Genomic DNA, 21,520 nt, shown 5'->3' on the forward strand with positions numbered 1-21,520 from the left:
GCGGAAAGGACTGGCTACGTAATTCACAGGACACGGCACAAAATGAAAATGCAAGGCCACAGTTCAAAACTTAAGATGGGCATTAAACCAAGTGCGGCGTCCTGTGTGACTGCACCTGTGTGCACCTGGCACACCTGTGAAGCCAGGCCTGCTGACGAAAGAGACTTCGTATGTCAGACCATACAAATTGGGTGGAGTTTATGGCTGCAGCAGCCATTTCTGATAATTACTTCTATCTTAAATTCAGTCACAGAAGAGGGGGGAAACTGTCCCTAGGCTCCCCAAACAAAACCAGAACAAAAACCCAACCCTGATGACGGGGAGGCTGGGGACTATTTCCGGTCTGCAGCTGGGTGCTATTTCACACTCACTGTTCCTCCCAATGCCTAGGATGGAATGGAGAATAAGACTGCAGTACCCAGGGACTACCTGCCCATTAATAACAGTCATTTACCGGTGAAAGCATTGTGTAGTGCACACTTGGAGGCTTTTTAAAAAACAATGTTTATTTATTGTTGAGAGAGAGTGCGAGTGGGGAAGGGGCAGAGGGAGAGGGAGAGGGAGAATCCCAAGCAGGCTCCACACTATCAGCATGGAGCCTGACGGCGGGTCGGGGTGGAGGGGGGAGGCTCGAACCCATGAACCATGAGATCATGACCTGAGCCCAAGTCAGATGCTCAAGTGGCTAAGCCAACCAGGCGCTCCAACTTAGAGCCTTTTAAAAATGCAATACACACGGACAAATATATTTCATGTTGTACTTAGTCCAAATGCACATGTGCGGTGCATGCATGCAAACAATGGAAACGAGTTTCATGAAACGGTAATTCCCCTGACTGTGATGCCCTTCAATATCTTCTATTCAGTGTCATTTAAATCTATTTTATTTACTTTTTTGAAGATGCAGCTCATGACGCACCACCTGGAATTCACAAGCCAATAATGGTTCTAACTTAGTGATATGTTGAAACCCACAATTTGAAATCACCATTATACCAGCTAGTGTTTTTCTCTGTGAGGCGTGTTCTCCTTCCTGCCCTCCAGTCTTCTGGAAACACCATCTGCCCCTGACCACTGGGTCAATGTTAACTTATACTGAGACAGCCAACACGCTATCTATCCTTCTCCCCTGAAATCTTCAATTTGCATTAGAAGCGGAAACTCCTTTTTCTCTTGGGTTGCTAAGATGGGAAGAAGGGGTTCAGGTCTGTTTGACCACAGAAGGAGATGCCCAACCAAATCCCTGGTTCAAGAAGCCTCTAAGACACTTTCCGGGGTGCATGACCTACTATGTGCTTGAGTTAGTTTGCAAGCATTTTTGTCTTTTTCCAGCACAAAGTCATGACTAATACAAACACTATGATAAACAAAACATGTAAACAGGTCACAAATGTGTTATGAATAGGAGTGGCAGTATTTGTTTTAATGTTTTATTTATTTTTGAGAGAGAGAGAGGGAGACATAGAATTCAAAGCAGGCTCCAGGCTCTGAGCTATCAGCACAGAGCCAGACATGGGGCTGGAACTCACCAACCATGAGATCATGACCTGAGCCAAAGTAGGATGTTTAACTGACTGAGCCACCCAGGCACCCCAGGAGTAGCTACATTTTAAAAGCCATATTGATTTCAGTTCCCTTTTTTGCATTTGAAACCTTTTCCTTCTATTATTCTGAAAGGATTTTTCCCCCAAATTTTTATTTAAATTCTAGTTAGTTAACGTATAGTGTAACATTTGTTTCAGGACTAGAATTTAGTGATTTATCACTTACATATAACACCCAGTGCTCATCATAACAAGTGCCCTCCTTAATACCCATTGCCCATCTAGCCCATCCCCACCCCACCTCCCTCCAGTAACCCTCAATTTGTTCTCTGTATTTAAGAGTCTCTTATGGTTTGTTGAAAGGAATTTTCTTAAACAAAAGGCTTCCTTGTTTTTTAGCATTTGCACAAATAATAGTTTTCCCCCTATTTTATCCTATTGAACAAATACTAGTTAGGCTATAAGGCATAAATGTCACATCAAAGGGTTCTCTTGAAGAAGACTGAATTAGCCACAGATGATATTGTTTAGAAATGAAAGTTACCAAAGCATTTCCTTCACCATTAAAATAATTGATAACATGAACTATCACTTACTGAATGTCAATGTACTCCAGCAAGTTTAGACATTACCTATTTCAATTTTTTTTAACGTTTATTTATTTTTCAGAGAATGAGAGAGAGCAGGGGAGGGTCAGAGAGAGGGAGACACAGGATCAGAAGCAGGCTCCAGGCTCTGAGCTGTCAGCACAGAGTCTGATGCGGGGCTCAAACTTCTAAGCGTCAGATCATGACCTGAGCCGAAGTTGGACGCTTAACTGACTGAGTCACCCAGGCACCCTGTAGACACTACCTATTTTAATAATCCTCATGACACTCTGAGACAAATAATATTCTTATTGTGTATAGTGAAAGGGAGACACAGGGCTATTAACTTCTTCCAGATTATTCAGTCTGAAACTGGGTAGAGCTGGATTCAAACCAGGACAATCTGACTCTTTCTACTTCCCTAATGCTTGTTTAGGCATTGCCTTGGAGCTGTACATCACACAGTTGCCCATGTCCCTTAAAAGCAATCCCTGTTCTCTTATTCCTTTTTTAAAGTGATGATTCCCGTGACATGGATTGGCAATTCAAAAAATATATAGCATTTATTCATTTCTTCATAGATTCATGTGCGAAAACATGTTGGAAACGGCACTACAGCAGATTTAACTGAGGCAGCAGAGGATACAAAGAGAAGGGTGGTTATTTATGCCCTCGAATCTTGCTCTGTTCTCTCGGAAGAAAACTTCATGTGATCCGGACGTCCTATGAGCTATGAGCTATGGGAGCCTGGTGTTTCATCACATGTGCTAATTTTCTACAGAGTAACAACGCCACCGATAAGGAACTTAGGCTTTATAAAATGCAGATTTTCTACCAAAAGACAAACTCTTCTCTTTTTTAAAAAAAAGGGAGAATCAGATGGTACTGAAGAAAGACCCCAGCTGGTTAAATTTGGCCACCAGAGTGGTCCAGACTCCTCTGGCTTTGAGCCCACAGCATTTGACTCTCAACAATGTAGAGCTTTCATTTATTTTGAGCTTTTAACCCTCTGCATTTGCTCCATCCAAGATGAACAAACAAGTGTTGAAATAAATCCTGGCCTCATAAAACTGTCTCCCTTATTTCAATGAACTACTTAATTTGTATTATTTCCAATGGCTGTCTCACTTTTCAAGATAGTTTCAGCAAATGGATAGAAAATGGATGTTTTCTAATACGGCTAAGCTGCTTTGACTAGTCATTTGTACCGATTTCTTTATTTACTGGTATCCTCGTCTTATCCTCCTGAAAGCAATTAGGAAAAGAGAAAGATGCCCGATTAGGAAAAGAGAAAAAATTAGGAAAAAGGAAAAGAGAAAGGTTTATTTTTATTTAAGCAGACTTTAGTTGATAAACATTCTAAAAAGATTTCTTAATTTGATTTTAAAAAATGTATCATTTCTTTAACTTATATGGCACATATGTTTATGAAAAACATTACAAATGCACATAAGACGAATGAAACATAAAAACAAAGTCGCCATTCAGAGATAATCCCTAATGGCTGCAGTTTAACTAACCTTCCATTTTTGTATGTGCCAGTAATAAATATCCCTATTATAGGTCTTTAAAAATTAGACACGTGCTCTCTATTTTGAAATCATTTATTTACATCAATATATAAGGAGGCACTTTCTACCTAATATTAATTATACACCCCCATTATCATTTTTAGTTTATAAATAGCATTTTATTTTCTAGACATACAAGTTCCCCCACTATCCACAATTTCACTTTATGCCACTTTGTTTTTATGACGGGCTATGTTTGTACCTGTTTTTGCTAACCAAAAGAAATCAGAAGAGGGCTTTTGCTTTTATGAAATTACAGTCGTTTCTTTGCTTTATGCCATTCTGGCTTATGAAAGGTTTTGGAAAAGGCAAGGGTATTCTTTCAATGAGTCACAATGGCTTACTGATGACTCTAAAATTTTGGCCCCTGCGGTCAACCAGTGGAAGCTTATTAGACTCTCTGGCTTCTGCGCTCTTAGATCACCGATTAGCCTTACGCTACTCAGTGGCTGAACCGGGGGGAGTATGTGCGACTGCAAATATATCTCGTTGTTTCTACACTGATGTTTCTGGAGAGGGGGAACAAAGGGCTAACATTCTCTAATTAGGTAGCCTGCTGGCTACACAATTTTAAGAACGCCACTCAGGGGCGCCTGGGTGGCTCAGTCAGTTAAGTGTGGGACTCCTGATTTCGGCTCAGGTCATGATCTCATGGTGGGTTCGAGCCCCGCATAAGGCTCTGCGCTGTTAGTGCTTGGGATTCTGTCTCCACCTCTTTCTGCCTCTCCCTCGCTCTCTTTCTCTTGCACTCTCAAAATAAATAAAGAACCTTAAAAAAATTAGTTGCTTTCAATGATTCACAACTATACACAATGTTGTGATGGGCTATTCTCTACATATCACTGGGACTCATAATCAATTAAACAATTAGAACAAATCCCTAGAAGTAGAGTTACTGGATCAAAGGGTATAACCTTTGATTTTACAAATTACCATAATAGTGGCACATTGTGCAATTTATCCTCCTTCCTGCAGTGTATGAGTATCTATTTTTTTTACACCCTCTTTCTTTTGAATCTTTGCTATTCTATGAGGTGAAAAAGCACTTTCAGACATCAACTGTGTTTCTATGATTATAGAATGGTCAGATTTATCTTTAAAATTCAATTTAGAGAAGTATAGATGGATGATGCAGCGAGACCTCCCCAAATCCACCCTTCCACAAAAGTAATGACGAAACTGGCAAAAAATGGTCAACATCAGCTTTTTCAGAACTCCAGAAATTAACCGAAGACTTGCAACAATCTGAAGAACATTTGTTCAAGAGAAATAGCTCATGTGGGTGAGAACAGTGAGTTTTGGGGCATTTAACTTGCACTATTTCCATCCCCCTTTCCCAGCTCTGCAACAGCCTTGACAACCAATTGTTTTCCAGCCCTGGTGGCTGTGAAAATCAGCAGTAAAAATATTCAATATTCAATATTCAATAGGCAGAGATCAGCAGAATGGATTGAAAGAAGAAAACAAATTATGATCTAACTACATGCTGGCTACAAGAGACCCACTTGAGACTCAAAGACAAAATGGATTGAACGTCCAAAGATAGAAAAAGACACAGGGGTGCGTGGCAGGCTCAGTGGGCAGAGATTGAGACTCTTGATCTCGGGGTTGTGAGTTCGAGCCCCACGTTTGGTGTAGAGATTATTTAAATAAATAAAACTAAAAAAAAAAAAACGAAAAGAAAAAAAAGAGAAAACACATGTGCAAGAGTAACCAAAAGAAGAGCTGGGTGACCATACTAATATTAGACAAAATAAACCTTCCGACAAATTTGTTACTAGAGACAGAGGTATTTTATAATGAAGAAGGTTAAATCCATCAAGAAAGTCTAATAATTACAAACATATGCACTGAAAAATAGAGACCCAAAATACATGAAGCAAAAACCTAACAAAATCGAAGGGAGAAGTAAACAAATGAAGAGCTCAAGATTTTCAATCCTGGGTGGAACAACCAGCTAGAACAACAAATAAAAAGATTTGAAAAACACTATAAGCCAACTAGACCTAATGCATATTAATAGCTACTTGACCCAAAACTAGCAGAAGTCACATTCTTCTCAAGTGTTCAGACAGCAATACTCTTCAAATTGATATACATATTAAACAGCATCCCTGCTAAATCCCAGTGATTTTTATTTATTTATTTTTTGCTGGGGTTTGCAAGAATGGACAAGGTGATCCTAAAATTTACACAGAAATGCAAGGGGTCCATGGGGCGCCTGGGTGGCGCAGTCGGTTAAGCGTCCGACTTCAGCCAGGTCACGATCTCGCGGTCCGGGAGTTCGAGCCCCGCGTCGGGCTCTGGGCTGATGGCTCAGAGCCTGGAGCCTGTTTCCGATTCTGTGTCTCCCTCTCTCTCTGCCCCTCCCCCGTTCATGCTCTGTCTCTCTCTCTCGCAAAAATAAATAAACGTTGAAAAAAAAAATTTAAAAAAAAAAAAAAAAAGAAATGCAAGGGGTCCAGAGAAGTCAAAACGATCTTGCAAGAGAAGCACAAAGGTGAAGGACTCACACTTTCCAATTTCAAAACTTACTACAGAGCTACAATAATCAAGACATTGTGATACTGGCTTCATGACAGACATACACATCAATGAAACAGAATTAAGACTCCAGAAATAAATCCTTATGTTTATGGTCAACTGATTTCTGATGAGGGTGCCAAGAGAATTCAAGGGGAAAGAATAATCTTTCAGTAAGTGATGTTGGGACAACAGAACATCCACATGCAAAAAAAATTAAAAAATACATAAAGTTGGGCCTTTACCTTATATTGTATACAGAACCTAACTCAAAATAAGTCACTAACGAAAATGCAAGAGTAAAAACCACAAAACTCCTAGAAGAAAACATAGGTGTAAACAGCCATAGCCCACATTAGGCGCATTTCCTAGGTACAACATCTACAGCATAAGCAGCCAAAGAAAAAGTAGATGGATTGGACTTCATCAAAATTAAAAACCTTTGTGTATCAAAGGATACTTTCAAGAAAGTGAAAAGACAACCCACGGAATAGGAGACTACTATTTGTGAATCATATTTCTGAAGAGCCTAGTGTCGATTTTTATAAAGAATGTTTGCCATCACCAATACAAAGGGAAATAAGCCTATTAATATAAGAAAAGATTTTAATAGACATTTCTCAAAAGAAGATATACAAGCGGCGGTAAGCAAATGCAAACATCATTAGTCATTGGAGCCATCAAAACCACGACGAGATACCATTCGCCAACCACTAGGAAGGCTAAAACAAAAAGAGCAGACAATAACAACTGTTGGTTAGATATGGAGGAAGTGGGACCCTAATATATTACTGGTCGGGTTGCTAGATGGTGCAGCCACGTTGAAAACGGTTTTGAGGTTCCTCAAAATGTAATCATCGACTTACCAAATGATTGAGAAATTTTACTTCCAGGAATAGCCAAGAGAAGGCAAAACACACGTCCACAGAAAAAACTGTCCGTGAATGTTCACAGCAGCGTTATTTGTAATAGAGCTCAAAAGTCTGATCATCCCAAGTATCCATCAACTGATTACCAGATAAATGAAATATGGTATATCCATACAATGAAATATTATGTGTCAATAAAAAGGAAGCACTAAAATGTGCTACCACATGGATGAACACAAAAGCCTACATATTATATGATTTCACGTATATGAATTGTTCAAAAGAGGCAAATCCATAGAGATGTAAAGTAAATTAGCAGCTGCTGAGGGTGGGGGAGGGAAGATGTCCTAAATTAGAGAGGAGTGACTTTCTGTTTCCAGTCTGTCTTGTAGGGAGCTTAGAAGTCATCACTCCGTCCTAACTGGTAAAAAGGTGAACAAAATGAAAAATTAGTAACTCTTAGATCCATCAGAGATGTGAAGACATAGGGCAAAGTGTTGTCCCCCAAACTGGAGAGACAGACATGTGAATACAGACAATCGCAACATACTGGAACAGAAACCATGAGAAAAAACTTCCAAAGGAACCAATGCTGTGGTAAGAAAACCTAAATTGTATCTGACAAAAGGCTCAGCATGGGCAAGTCTGAAAACTCAAAACTCTGGGGCCACATGGTCATAAGAGAATGGAAAAGGAACCATTATGAAATACACCTGAGCATTCCGTTCTTCCTAATGAGGGCTTGTCTTAAGAGAAATATTTTACCAGAGTATAAACTATCGGGGTTTTATCAGAGCCTAACTTCTGGTTGGGATAACAAAGAAAAAAAGACAACACCAATTACTAGTATCAGAAACAAAAGAAGAGGTCACCACAGAGCTCATGGACATTAAAAGGATAATAAAGGAATACTCTTAATAATTCTATGCCCACAAATTTGATTACCTACACGAAATGGACCAATTCCTTGAAGGATACAATCTGTCCAAAGCTCACACAAAAAGAAATACAAAACTGAACAGGCCTATATCTAGTAAAGAAATTGAATCAATAATTAATGACCTCCCAATCAGAAAGCAGGCCCGGAAGGGTTCACTTGTGAATTCTACCAAACACTTAAGGAAGAAATTATACCAGTTATCTATAGTCTCGTCTCTTCCAGGAGACAGAAGCAGAGGGATCCATGGTAATTTATTCTATGAGATACCATTTTCCTAGTATCAAAAGCAGACAAATACATTACAAGAAAATAAGACTACAGAATACAAGGACAAGCTCCAGACTGGGAAAAAGTATTTGCAAATGATATAACCGATAAAGGATTGTTATCCAAAATACATAAGAACTCTTAAAATTCAACGATAAGAAAACTGAGAACTGGATTTAAAAATGGGCCAAATATTTGAACAGACAACTCACCAAAGAAGATATGCAAATAACAAACATACGAAAAAAAAATGCTTGCAACATGACATTAGAGACATGCAAATAAAAACCACAAAGAGGTATCACTTTATGCCTGTAAGAATGGCCCAAATCTGGAACACTGACAACACCAAATGCTGATGAGGGTGCGGGGCAATAGGAGTTTTCGTTCATTGCTAGTGGGGATGCAAAATGGCACAGGAGCTTTGGAGGACAATTTAACAGTTTCCTACGAAACTTAACATACTCTCGTACGATCCAGCCATCACACTTGTTGGCATTCACCCAGAGGAGATGAAAACTTATGTCCACATAAAAAACTGCATATGGGTAATAACAACACTTTTATTCAAAGTTGGCCAAACCTGGAAGCAACCAAGATGTCCTTCAGTAGGTGCACAGATTAACAAACTGTGGTCCATCCAGACAACGAAGTATTATTTAGTACTAAAAAGAAACGAGCTATCAAGCCGTAAAAGGCATAGATAAATCTTAAATGCATATCACTAAGTGAAAGAAGCCAATCTGAAAAGGCTACATACTGTCTGATTCCAACTCTATGACATTCTGCAAAAGGCAAAACTCTGGAGGCAGTAAAAAAATCAGTGATTGCCAGAGTGGAGGAGAGGGGGATGGGGGAGGGATGAATAGACAGAGCACAGAAGATTTCAGGGTAGTGAAGCCATTCTGTATGATACTATAATGGTAAATACATGTCATTCATTATACATTTGTCAAAATCCATAGAATGTACAACAATCCACAGAAAGGGTGAAGCCTGAAGTAAACTGTGACTTTGAGTGACAATCACATGTCAATACAGGATCACGGGTTGTAACAAAGGTACCAAATGTGACAAATAAGTAGAACAAATCACCTGGTAGGGGATGTTGATAAATGGAGCAGGCTATGCATGCATGAGGGAAGAGGTCCCATGGGAAATCTGCCACTCAATTTTGGGGTGAACCTAAAACTGCTCTAAAAAATACAGTCTATTCATATAAAAAAACCAATTGGATAGCGGTGCTATTTGTATAGTTCTATGAATATACTAAAGTCCACTGAAGCATAAACTTTAAAAGGGTGAATGTGATGGTGTATGAATTACATCTCAATAAGCTGTTAATAAAAAAAACTTCCATCTAAGCTTTTCTACCTTCTATATGGCTAAATCTTCTGTCACTACCGACACTGCTCCTGAAATACTCTTTCATTCCCAAGTTAGTAACAACCTGTTCAGCTCACTTCCTGCATATACAGTCTGCCCAGTGCGGTCCCTGATCTGCTGCTGCCACCGCCTGCCTGCCTTCCTCCTGCTCCGTCCCCACCTCTTATGAAAACACAGCCTTTTCTGTGACTCACCAGACCGAAAGGCAGGACATTGGCACTTCCGGTTTGCTTCTTGCATAACTGCTTTATTTCAGCAAAAAGCACTTCTGACTTTAAGGGTAAAAAAAAAAAAAACCTTCTTGATGACAAAAAGAACAATACGTCAGGAATCTATACAAATTACAAACTTATAAAGGACAGGATACTGAAATCTCAAAACATCAAAAACAGAAGTGTGGAATTAAGAAAATAGACAAGTTTACAACCAAAGTAGGAGGTTTAAAAATAACTCCGTCAGTGAGGGGGGGAAACTCCACATGCTGCTTTTCAGATGGCGTTATTTTTTTTTTTCCCCAAAAAGGAGAGAGGACATTTTTTTTCCTTTTTTTATTCTTTTTAGGGATTCATTTCTATATACTTTTATGAGCCAACCATGCCATACAAACATTTTTATGATGAAGAATTGGCAGGGTATCTCGATATACAGTATATAATATCATTTTTATTTTACATATATTATATATTTTTATTATGCTAATTTAAAAGAAACATACACCTTAAAATAAAAGTTTAGTATATTGCAGTTTTCTCCAATGTTCCCAAAGTACATAAAGGGGTAATTCTACCCAAGTGCTTTTACTATCAAGCAAAAATTATATACTAGTGGTTTTTTTATGCTTATAATGTTAAAATGCTGGTGTTAATATTCGTATTCTATTTGTAAATGTAATTAGAATGAACAAAAAAGGTAAAATTATATAAGTAATATAATTCAAAACCAATAAATTTATAGCAAATCTCATACTAAAATATCCATCTTCAAAATATAAATGCTATGCACTACATTTGGGGGAAGGATTCCTTAAGAAAGACATATAAAGGTCAGAGTTTAAAAGACCACTTAATTGGCCACATCAAAAGATATCATTTAAGGTGGTAAAAAAAAGCAAGTCATGGACTGGCAGAAGTTTTTTGCGGAGTTTCTATCAAGAATATGCAAAGACATCTAAACTAATGATTCTTTTTCTTAAACACAGACCAACAAAAACTGATCATGGAATTACATCAGCACTTCAAGATAGAGGATATCCAATGGTAAAGAAATATACAAAGTACTCAATCTTGGGGTGTCTGGGCACAGTCAGTTAAGTGTCCTACTCTCAATCTCGGCTTAGGTCATGATCTCACAGTTCATGAGTTTGAACCCCATATCAGGCTCTGCACTGATGGCGTGGAGCCTGCTTGAGATTCTTTCTCTCCTTCTCTCTGCCCCTCCCCTACTTGTGCTTGCACTCTCTCTCTCTCCCTCTCTCATAATAAACTAAAAAAAAAAGTACTCAATCTCATCATAATCAGAGAAATGCAAACTCCCACCACAAAGAGATGCTACTACATACCCAATAGAATGGCTGAAACTTAAAAGCTGACCATATCGAAGTTGGTAAGAATATGGACCAAAGAGAACACATATACACTGGTGGTGGAAGTGTGAACTGTTTCCAGAGTTCAGACTGGCAGTATAGTGGGTTGAAGGGTGAGCCCCAAAAAGGCATGTCCATACGCTATCCTCCAGAACCTGTGAACGTGACGAGATTTGGAAAAAATGTCCTCCAAATGTAATTTAGTTAAGGAGCTTGAGATGAGATCCTCCTGGATCACCTGGGTTTACCCTAAATCCAACAACAAGTGTCCTCCCTCATAAGAGACAGCAGACAAGAAGACACGGACACAGAGGAGGAGACTATGGGAAGACAGAGGAAGAGACCAGGGCTATGTAACTACAAGGAATGCTAACAGAAGTAGGAACAGGAGGAAAAAGGGGAGATTCTCTTCAATAGCATTCAGATGGAGCATGGCGCTGCTGATACCTTGATTTCAGACTCTGAGCCTCCGGAACTGTAGGAACAAATTTCTATTGTTGTAACCCACCAAGTCTGGGATTGGACACAGGCAGTATTCACCACAGTCGAATATACACGTTCACTGTGAATCATCAATCCTATTCCTACTCGACAGAAAACCAGGCACATGTATTCAGTCAAAAAACGTTAAAATAATATTCATAGCAGCATTATTCACAACAGTTGCAAAGAGAAAACCATGCAGATATCCATCAAAAATAGGATGGATAAATTGTTTAAAATTTAGGATGGATAGTCACTTAATTGAATTTAAATGAATGATATAAAGTAATAAAAATGAAAAACTACAGTGACACACAACATGAATTTATCTAATAAACACTATTTTGAACACAAGTTGACACAAAAGGATGCATTTAATTTCAATTTATATTAAGTTCAACAGAGGCAAAATGATGGTATTACAAGTCAAGATAATAGTTACCCTTGGGGGAGAGGGGGTGAGGTTGTGATTGGAAAGGGGCACAAGGGAGCTTCTGGGGTACTAATAATATCTGTCTCTTGGGGTGGATAGTAATTACACGGATGTGTTCACTCTGTGATAACTCCTCAAACTGAACACTTATAATTTATAGCTTGTTACATATATGTATACATCATCAAAATAATATTAAAAACAATTTAAAAAATAACTCAGTAATTAATGAAACGTACAAGAAATTACTAAGGATTTAGAAGATCTGAATAACTCAATTAACAAGTTTGTTCTAATACGCGTAACGTAGAACCTTGTCCCCAAAAATATGAAATCACAATTTCAAGCACATGTGGAACATTTATAGAAACTGACCACATACAACAACACAAGCAGTGTTTTCAATGATAAATGGTGAGCTATACAAACCATGTCATGTTTATGGATGGTAAAATTTAATACTGTAAAGTTGAAAGACCAACCTCAAATTTATCTATGTATTTATTCAAATTCAAATCAGCTTTGTTTTCTGGAATTTGATGACCTGAAGTTAAAATTTACAAGGGAGAGTAAAGGATCAAGACTAGCCAAGAAAATTCTGAAGAACAAGAAGGTAGGCGAATTTGATGCACTTGATATCTAGATTATGCTAAAAGTAGTGACTTGATACATTTTATGCTGGTGCAGGAGCAGTAAACAGATCAACCAAGCAGAGAACCCAGAGAAAGACACATATGTAGTAAAACTTGACATGTGTCCCAGGTACCAATGATATCAATGGAAAGGAAGCCAACCAGAAAGGTTAACAAAATAATAAACATACCCACTTAAAGGCCTCAGAGAGCTGAAAAGCAGGGAAGAATTACCAGGGCAATATCTGGGGAAGGAAAGGTCTAGACAAGTGAGCACAGGATTTGGGGCCTCTTTCCCCGGCGGTAACCGCTGAATCTGGAGGTAGCAGCTGAGAGCCCGAGGGAAATGGGTTGTAGTGAATCACCACCGCTTTGCACCCAAAGTGAGGGTGTGCCCACGGAAACCTGTGTATGCAGGGACTACAGCCCAGCTCTCTGGCCACCAGAAGACCTAAAGTGAAAACACCGGCAAATAACAGAAGCTTCAGACACTGCTGATGAGAGTGTGAAATGGTGCATTCACTTTGGAAAATACTTTTACCTTATCTACTGAAGTTAAAGATATGTATTGCCTATGTGCCTGCAATTCTTTTGCTAGGTATATAGCCAATAGAAATGTGTGCCCATGTACATCCGGAGATACGTGTCTGAATATTCACAGTAACATTATTTGTAATAACCGCATACTGGAAACACACACACAAATCTATAAACAGTAGAATGGAGAAACAAATGGTGGTATTTTCATGCAATAAATATATATGGCAATGAATGAATTACAAGTGAATAAATCATATAAAAGGTATGCACCTTATAAGCATAATCTTGAGCAAAAGAAGCTAGGCACAAAAGTTTATATCAAAGTTCAAAAACATACCGTCTGATTCCCTTTGAATAAAAGTTAAAACACAAGGAAAAACGAAACTACAGGATTCAAGGATACATGTTTAAGTATTAAAACTAAAGAGAACAGCCAGGAAGGGGTTCCCTTAAAGAACAGTGGCCAACTGCTTGGGGAGGGGCACCAGAAGAGCTTCAGTAGTCTTGGCAATGTTCTGTTTCTTGACAAGGGTGCTGGACACACAGATACTTTGTGGTAACTCTGTGCTGTGTATTTTGAATTTGTGGACTCTTCTTTATATGTGTGTATATATTTCACAGTTAAAAAGAAAACGGTAGGGGCGCTTGGGTGGCTCAGTTGGTTAAGCATCTGACCTCGGGTCAGGTCATGATCTCAAGGCTGTGCTGACAGCTCAGAGCACAGAGGCTGCTTCAGAGTCTGTGTCTCTCCCTCTGCCCCTCCCCTGCTCACACCGAGTCTCTCTCTCTTTCAAAAATAAATAAAGAAACATTAATAAAAAATAAAAAGGTAAGATGGATGATGGGTTTACTATTCAACAAACGGTATTGGGTCAATTGAACAGATATATAGCAAGAAAATATGAAATCCTTATCTGTCATACTCAAAAATCAATTATAGGTATATAGAAAACCTATGAAAAAGAAAAACCTTGTAACTTTTAATAGGTACTAAGGGATAGGTCTTCATATTCTAGGGGAAGACAAAGAATTCCCAAAGAAAATACAGTAATACAACCAATAAAGGAAATGAGTGAGCTGGCTACATTAAGATGAAAACTCTTCCATAAGCAACAAGCAAAAAAGGCAACCCATGCACTGAGAGGTAATTTTTAACTGGTAAACAATAACCAGAATGAGTTTAAAAGGTGTATATATTAGTGTGCCTGAGCATCCAACTCTTGATTTTGGCTCAGGTCATGATCCCAGGACAGTGGGACTGAGCCCCACTTTGGGCTCCACACTGAGCATGGAGACTGCTTAAGATTCTTCTCTCTCCCCCTCTCCCCTTCTTGCTTGCCCTCTCTTTCTCTCTCTAAAATAATAAAAATAAATAAAGACAACTCCACTGGGGGCTGGAATGAGGGGGAGACAAGATGAGGGTGGGAAAAGGTAACCCACACCGAAAGCCACCTGCTGGCTGAGAAGTGTGTGAAACACAGTAGGGCCTGTGCACGCAACGGAACTAGATGGCGGTCTAAATAAGTGAATTAAAGCCACATGTAGCAACATAAAAAAAATAAATCTCAAGAACAATGCTGATGGAATAAAACCCACAATGTAAAATCATCTAAATAAAATTAATCATGAATATTAAGCATCCAATATTACATATTGCTTATTGACATATACATATGTAGTAAAAATGTGAAAAAAATATGCACAAGAATGATATATGCCAACTTGAGGCCAGTAACTTCTGGGGAGGGAGAGAAATCAATCCGAGAAGGTTATACAAAGTCTTTAAATGCATCTGTATCATTTTATTTCTGTGAAGATAAAGATTTAAAGCAAGTAAGTTCTCTAGAATTTTATGCTCTCCCGGATCACTGAAATCGTTTCTAAAAACAAACAAACTCCACTTCCTTAGCTCTTCTCGCTTTTATTCTTACATCGAGCTATGAGTTTAGACCACGTGGCACTGGCCCATGACAAACTTTGATGTTAAGGCACCACTTTACACGGACAGAAGCTTAAGGGACAGCCCTAGGAATGCTTAATATTGGCTTTCCTGGGGGCATGTTGTTGTGGATATGACTTACTCCCTCCCACAGCATCTCTTTGTGAAGGTACAGAAGTAGCTCAGTACCAGAAGCAGCTAACTCGTTTTAAAGATAAATGAATCTTCTAGCAGGCCACAATTACCTCCTTTTCTTGGTTGCTAAGAGATGCTTAACTACATTTGTGAACTGCTGCTAAGAGAGGTACCTGGTTCTGCGATTTGTATTTCAATTCTTAATCTCACCCTCCAATCCTTACTGTTCTTTCATACAGACTTTTCAGGTGATTTACTTTATCCTCCTGTGTGTGCGTATTTGTAGACACATGCATGCTAATGGACAGCCATAAGGGGAAACTGTCATAAATTTTATTGTATTAAAATTTATGACTTCATCAAAAGACACAATTAAGAGAATAGATGGCAAGCTGCAAAGCAGATGTTGGCAGTAAGTACAACAAAAGGCTCACATCCACAGAATGTAAGGAACTCCTAAAAAGCAGCAGGAAAATGATAGATAATCCAAACGAAAAATGGACGGAGATGTTATAAATGACAGAGCTAAAATTCCAACCTGATCTCACTTTATTTATTTTTTTTTTTTTTCTGCGGGGGCAAAGGTGAGAGGATCTCACTTTATTTTAAAACAATTATTGTTTCGCTTATTATTTGTTAACACTCTCCCGAGCCACATCATCAATCACTGTTTACCCCAGGGTCATGGTAGAAAATCTTCCAAATTATTTTCCTTTTTGAGAGCAGGGTTAATAACCTTCCCTATAATAATTGTATGTATATCATTCTAGAGATCAGATTATACTAAATACACTCGTCAGCAATCTGCCTTTTTCATATAATTCATCCTATAAGAAATATTGCATTGATTATACCAGTATGGCTTCAATGAAGAATTTGAAAGATTTCCAATATACAGACACACGAGTCGTGTCCACATGTGGCTGGTTTGCCACACGCTTACCAGCAGGAAGTACCTGTCCCTGGTTCAAACTCATAAATGGTGATCAGAAAACTTCCTCCAAGCTTCCTTCAAGTCGTACGAGCAAAGAAGTTGAGGAGTATAATAACATGGAAACAGAAAGCCTGAAGGATGAAAGGGATGAGGGAAGGGGTTTCAAAAAGGAACAAGTGGCTAAAAATGAACAAAGGAATGTGGAAAAGGGAAGAAGAGTTAAATATAAAAAAAAAAAGTAGGACGTCTTTCAGGAAGAGCCTTGTTAATCAGGCCATGAATCTGAGCCAAGTATACCAAAGTCTGAGGAGCAAGATCAAGTTTCTGATTTCATAATTTAAGATCAATACAGGATGTGAGAGCCAACCCAACTGAGAGCGGGTATCATAACTCAGCTCTTACTTTTAACTACTTCTAAGTTTCCTATAGGTCTTCCCTTTGAGGTGCAATTTCTTTTCTCAAGTTTTAGTCATTTTCCCTGCCAATGCTGAATTTTATATGAAGAAAATCCCCAAAACTCACTTGGAATTTTTGGAACAGAACAAAGTCCAGGTTTCACACCATTAAAGAAAATGTTCAGACCGTGGGTTGTAGCTAAATGACTTCAAAGGGGCTTCATTTTAAAACCTAAGAGAAGAGAAATATTTCCGGGTTCGAGAATAAATGTTTAGGGAAAGCATTGCTGGGGAATCTATCTTGGTTCAAAGGAGAGCTTGGGGTGTGGGATCTACCTTGGTATTGTATCAAAACTAAAGCTTAATGGGTTGTGACCATTTCAAAATTTAATTTAACTTAAGTTAGAATGGCACATTCAAAAAGAAAAGTGGAGGAGAAAAAAGCTGGACAGTCTATGAACCATGGTCTGTAAGACGGCCCCTGAGTCAAAGTCTGAGAAATTATCATCGTATTTGTGCTCAGATATTCATGTAACAGAAAACCAGAAAAATAAAGACTAAAAGAGAGAGTGTGGATACATGTTGATAAGCTTAAATGTGTTATGGGAATGCTTCCTGTGGGCTGCGGGCTCTCACGGGCGCTTAAATAATGTAGGCACCGAAGGATTACAGTAGAGCAGCTGGCTCGTGCTGATGTGTTATCACAGGGAAAAGAAGACAGTAAAGACAATATGCAAATCTGCGTGGCCCTGCAACCCTGCTCGATCTCACTCACTATTGGGTGATGTGTGTCCCTCTCTGGAGGAAAAAAATAATAATAACACAATTAATTCCCCAAGCTCCAGGAAGGCTGAGAATCTGGAAAGACGAAAGCACATCTGCATAAAAACTTGAAGATTGATACCAAAAGTCTTAGAAACATGAAAAGCAACAGCAATAATCCAAAGTACTTTCAGCTGGTTTTGCCTGCGGCCAGCACTGCCTTTTCCAGAGTTCTCCAGGACCAGAGGGGAGGCTGACAGTACCCATTTCCAGGTGTTTCTCGCACATATATACCAAAGGAGGTACCACAAGGTCTGCTTTGGATTAAAGTTATGGACACCAGATTTCAAAACCAAGAACAAAATGTTTCAGGAGTTCATTTCAGTTTTGTCTCACCAAAACCAGGGAATTTGGGGAAAGGAGAATGCTATAGTTCTGAATTCCCTTAATGATTTAAGGAAGTGGAGAGCCAAAGGCATTTTCATATATTAGTCCCCCCCCACCACCAAAAAAGGACTTTTTGACAGTGTTCCCTAATTACCAACAGTGATGGCTGTGGCAAGCAGGAAGTAATGAATGAGCGGCCTTGCTCTTATTATGCTTAAGATCATCTGCAGTATTACCAACAGACTTGACTTAAGGTCTGAGAAAAAGAGCACCATGAAATGGCTTTGATCTCATAGAATTACAAGGTAGGCTTTTTTTTTTTTTTTTTTTTTTAAATTTTTTTTTTTCAACGTTTTTTATTTATTTTTGGGACAGAGAGAGACAGAGCATGAACGGGGGATGGGCAGAGAGAGAGGGAGACACAGAATCGGAAACAGGCTCCAGGCTCCGAGCCATCAGCCCAGAGCCTGACGCGGGGCTCGAACTCACGGACCGCGAGATCGTGACCTGGCTGAAGTCGGACGCTTAACCGACTGCGCCACCCAGGCGCCCCACAAGGTAGGCTTTAAGAATATTCCCAAGCGGGGCGCCTGTGTGGCTGAGTGGGTTAGGCTTCTGACTTCGGCTCAGGTCATGGTCTCATGGTTTGTGAGTTCAAGCCCCACGTCTGGCTCTGTACTGACAGCTCCAAGCCTGGAGCCTGCTTCGGAATTGGTGTCTCCGTCTCTCCCTGCGCCCCCCACCCCCCACCTTTCATGCTCGGTCTCTCTCTCTCTCAAAAATAAACATGTTAAAAAATTTATTTTAATAGTCACAAGTGATCAGGGAGCCCTAAAGAAAAAATAATAGATTTATTATCTTAATTTGTAGCATAATGCATCACCAAGGAATAAATGAAACTGGCAAAATATTTTTAGATACATGTAATGCCTGTACATTGAACGGCAAGTTACTGTGGAGACTTTAGTTATGGTATCTGATCATCAAAACAATGTCATCTTATTCTAAAATTAATATAATATACTTTTACACAAAAACTAGATATCCATGAGCAATGTCAGGTAAAAACTAGGATAAATAATCTGTAATGTCCAAATAATTGAAGAACTGAATTTATGTGGTAGAATCAGGTGATGACCTACCTAAGGAACTGAGGTAAACTGATAAGCATTAAATCACTATATATATATATATATATATATATATATATATATATATATATATATATGTCTTTACAGATCAATGTACTTGCCTTGTATAAAATATGGATTAAAAAAATGTGTACTGATAAACATTTCCATTTCTCTAGCTAAAATGTAAACAGTGACATAAGAAATAAAACTATGTGTGCTTCTTACATCTTCCGTGTAGTTGATAAATTTTATTTTACTGGACAGCAAACTAGAGAGATCACGTCCCATATAACGAAGGCCTTCCTCTCCTCTTACTCTCTACCCAACAAAAGCACATCTCTTTTATGAGGCCCTTCTGGGCAAAGTTCATTTTGTTTTTCATTTTTTGTATCTCTTTAGATGGCCAGTACCTAGCATATAGTAGATAAGCCCTCAAAACATTTTCTATCTTGACTCAACATTCAAAGAAATCAGAAAAACTGTCTTATTCTGTTCCCAACTATGATATGCACTACATTCAAAATACTATATCCAAAGATTAAGGAACAACAACTGAACACAGACATGAAGACAGAAATACATATAGAGAGATTATAGCTAAAATTCTGATGGTAATTGCTTACCTTAAATCTTGGGAACTGACTGCCTTGTATTTTAGCTTGCTTGTCAGGCACTTTTATGGTAGCTACAGAGGGCAAGTGGCTGATAAAACATTCTTAAAAAGTTACTTGATTCAAAAGCCCATAAACTTGTAACCCTGAAAAGATTCTGAAATGCATGAATAGGTGAATAGGTAACTCAGCTCTATATGGGATATTGGTTCCTGAACTTTTTTGTTTTTTATTTTTTGTGGAGGAAGGGAGGGAGGGAGGATCTTAAGCGGGCTCCACATGCAGCATGGAGCCTGACACAGGGCTGGATCCCATGACCCTGGGATCATGACCTGAGCGGAAATCAAGAGTCGGACGCTCAACTGACTAAGCCACCCAGGCGTCCCTCCTGAACTCTTTATCAATCCTACATGCAAAAGAAATGCTATAAAAGACTGCATATTTATTTTGATACAGATATTAATGCTTCTAGAAAAATAAAATATTTAAAAGGACCAGAAGCCAACATTCTTCTTTACCAAAAAATGTATAGTATGGAAAGTGTATTTTAATATGTCAGATTGTGTTTTAATCAGCTAGTGGAGATATCTCACTTCCTTCTCTTTGTTTTTTATCCTATCAGAAGGATATTTAATATTTACTGTTGGCAGGTCTGCAATGTCTGCCTCTAACAGGATGTCAGGAATCTTTTCCATTCCCCCAACACACACGCGCTGAACTCCCGCTCGAAGTGAGTTTTCTATGCCCCTGCATTATTCTCCATAGTCAATTCTGACTCATCAAGACTTTATCATCCTCAAAATCCGTATTTATACCTGTTAGGATTTCATGTAATGGGGAGAAGATTATAAATACTGAATCAGTTCTCCACACAAGCATATCAAGGGTATTTTTCCAATCATTCACTGCTTAGCAGAGATAGAATTATGCCACAGTCTATAGAATTCTGTAAGAGCCGAAGGGCCACGTCACTGAGACACTTCTTGGCTCCACAATGAACTGATTCAGAACCCAGCTGCAAAGTCACTCACATGTGCCAAGAGAGGTTTTGAGTACTCTTTGGGACCCACCCAACACCCAAACAATGATTTAAACAAAACGAAAACAAAACAAAACAGGCTGACTGGCTCCAACACTCCCAGCTCCATCCTGTAGGAAGAGTAGGAAAAGGGCTAGAAAAAGATGTGAGGGTTAGCCTCGGGATTTCCATGTTATTTTCATTTTCTGAGTGTTAAAAGTATAAAATAGGGTCAAATTAAGCCTGAACACACGGGCCTGCTCACACATCTGACAAAAGAGTTTACCGTTCTCATTACACCATGTGCTACCACAGGGTTATTTTTATTATTTAAAAAATCTCCAACCCAGTAGTCAAAATGCAGTGAAATAAGTTTACCCCATGCTCCACACCCTGCATCCTCTTATTTGTATCAGATATTAAAATGATAATCCATTGCCTGTCCAAAGAGCACTCACCTCATTGTCCGACTCCACGAGAACTTGATCATATTCACTAAGCGCTACTAGAAACATGATAGAGGTGACATTTTCAAAGCAGTGTATCCATTTTCTTCTCTCTGACCTCTGGCCCCCTACATCGACCATTCTGTAAGGTTAACAATATTTATATTAATAGCATATAAAGAGAAAAATTCAACATAAATATAGCTTTACTTATACTCTTAGGAAAAAAACACTCTCTAAAGAGAATGGTCATCCAAGTCAATTCAATTACTTATTAAACATCTACTAATTTTCTGTTACCTAACAGTCAAAGTCAAGACATTCCGGGTAATAAGCCGCTGTGGCTACAAGAAAGTTATCTGATGTGTATGAAAATGATAACTTTGCAAAAAATCCGGGACTG

At 38.8% G+C, this 21,520-nt stretch overlaps 1 protein-coding gene across 3 annotated transcripts in view; it reads right to left on the bottom strand.

The window, feature by feature from the left end:
• Positions 1-21,520, bottom strand: part of LOC112868673 (guanine nucleotide-binding protein G(q) subunit alpha) — a 316,778-nt gene that overhangs the window by 62,060 nt on the left and 233,198 nt on the right. For all 3 annotated transcript variants that reach the window (XM_086685047.1, XM_086685048.1, XM_025931649.2), the window contains exon 5: positions 21,130-21,259. In XM_086685047.1, the coding sequence (XP_086541173.1) occupies positions 21,130-21,259 (130 nt within the window). The remainder of the gene's footprint in view (positions 1-21,129; positions 21,260-21,520) is intronic.

This window comes from Puma concolor, chromosome D4, assembly GCF_028749965.1.
Source record: "Puma concolor isolate L17-30 chromosome D4, mPumCon1.1.hap2, whole genome shotgun sequence".
NCBI lineage: Eukaryota > Metazoa > Chordata > Mammalia > Carnivora > Felidae > Puma > Puma concolor.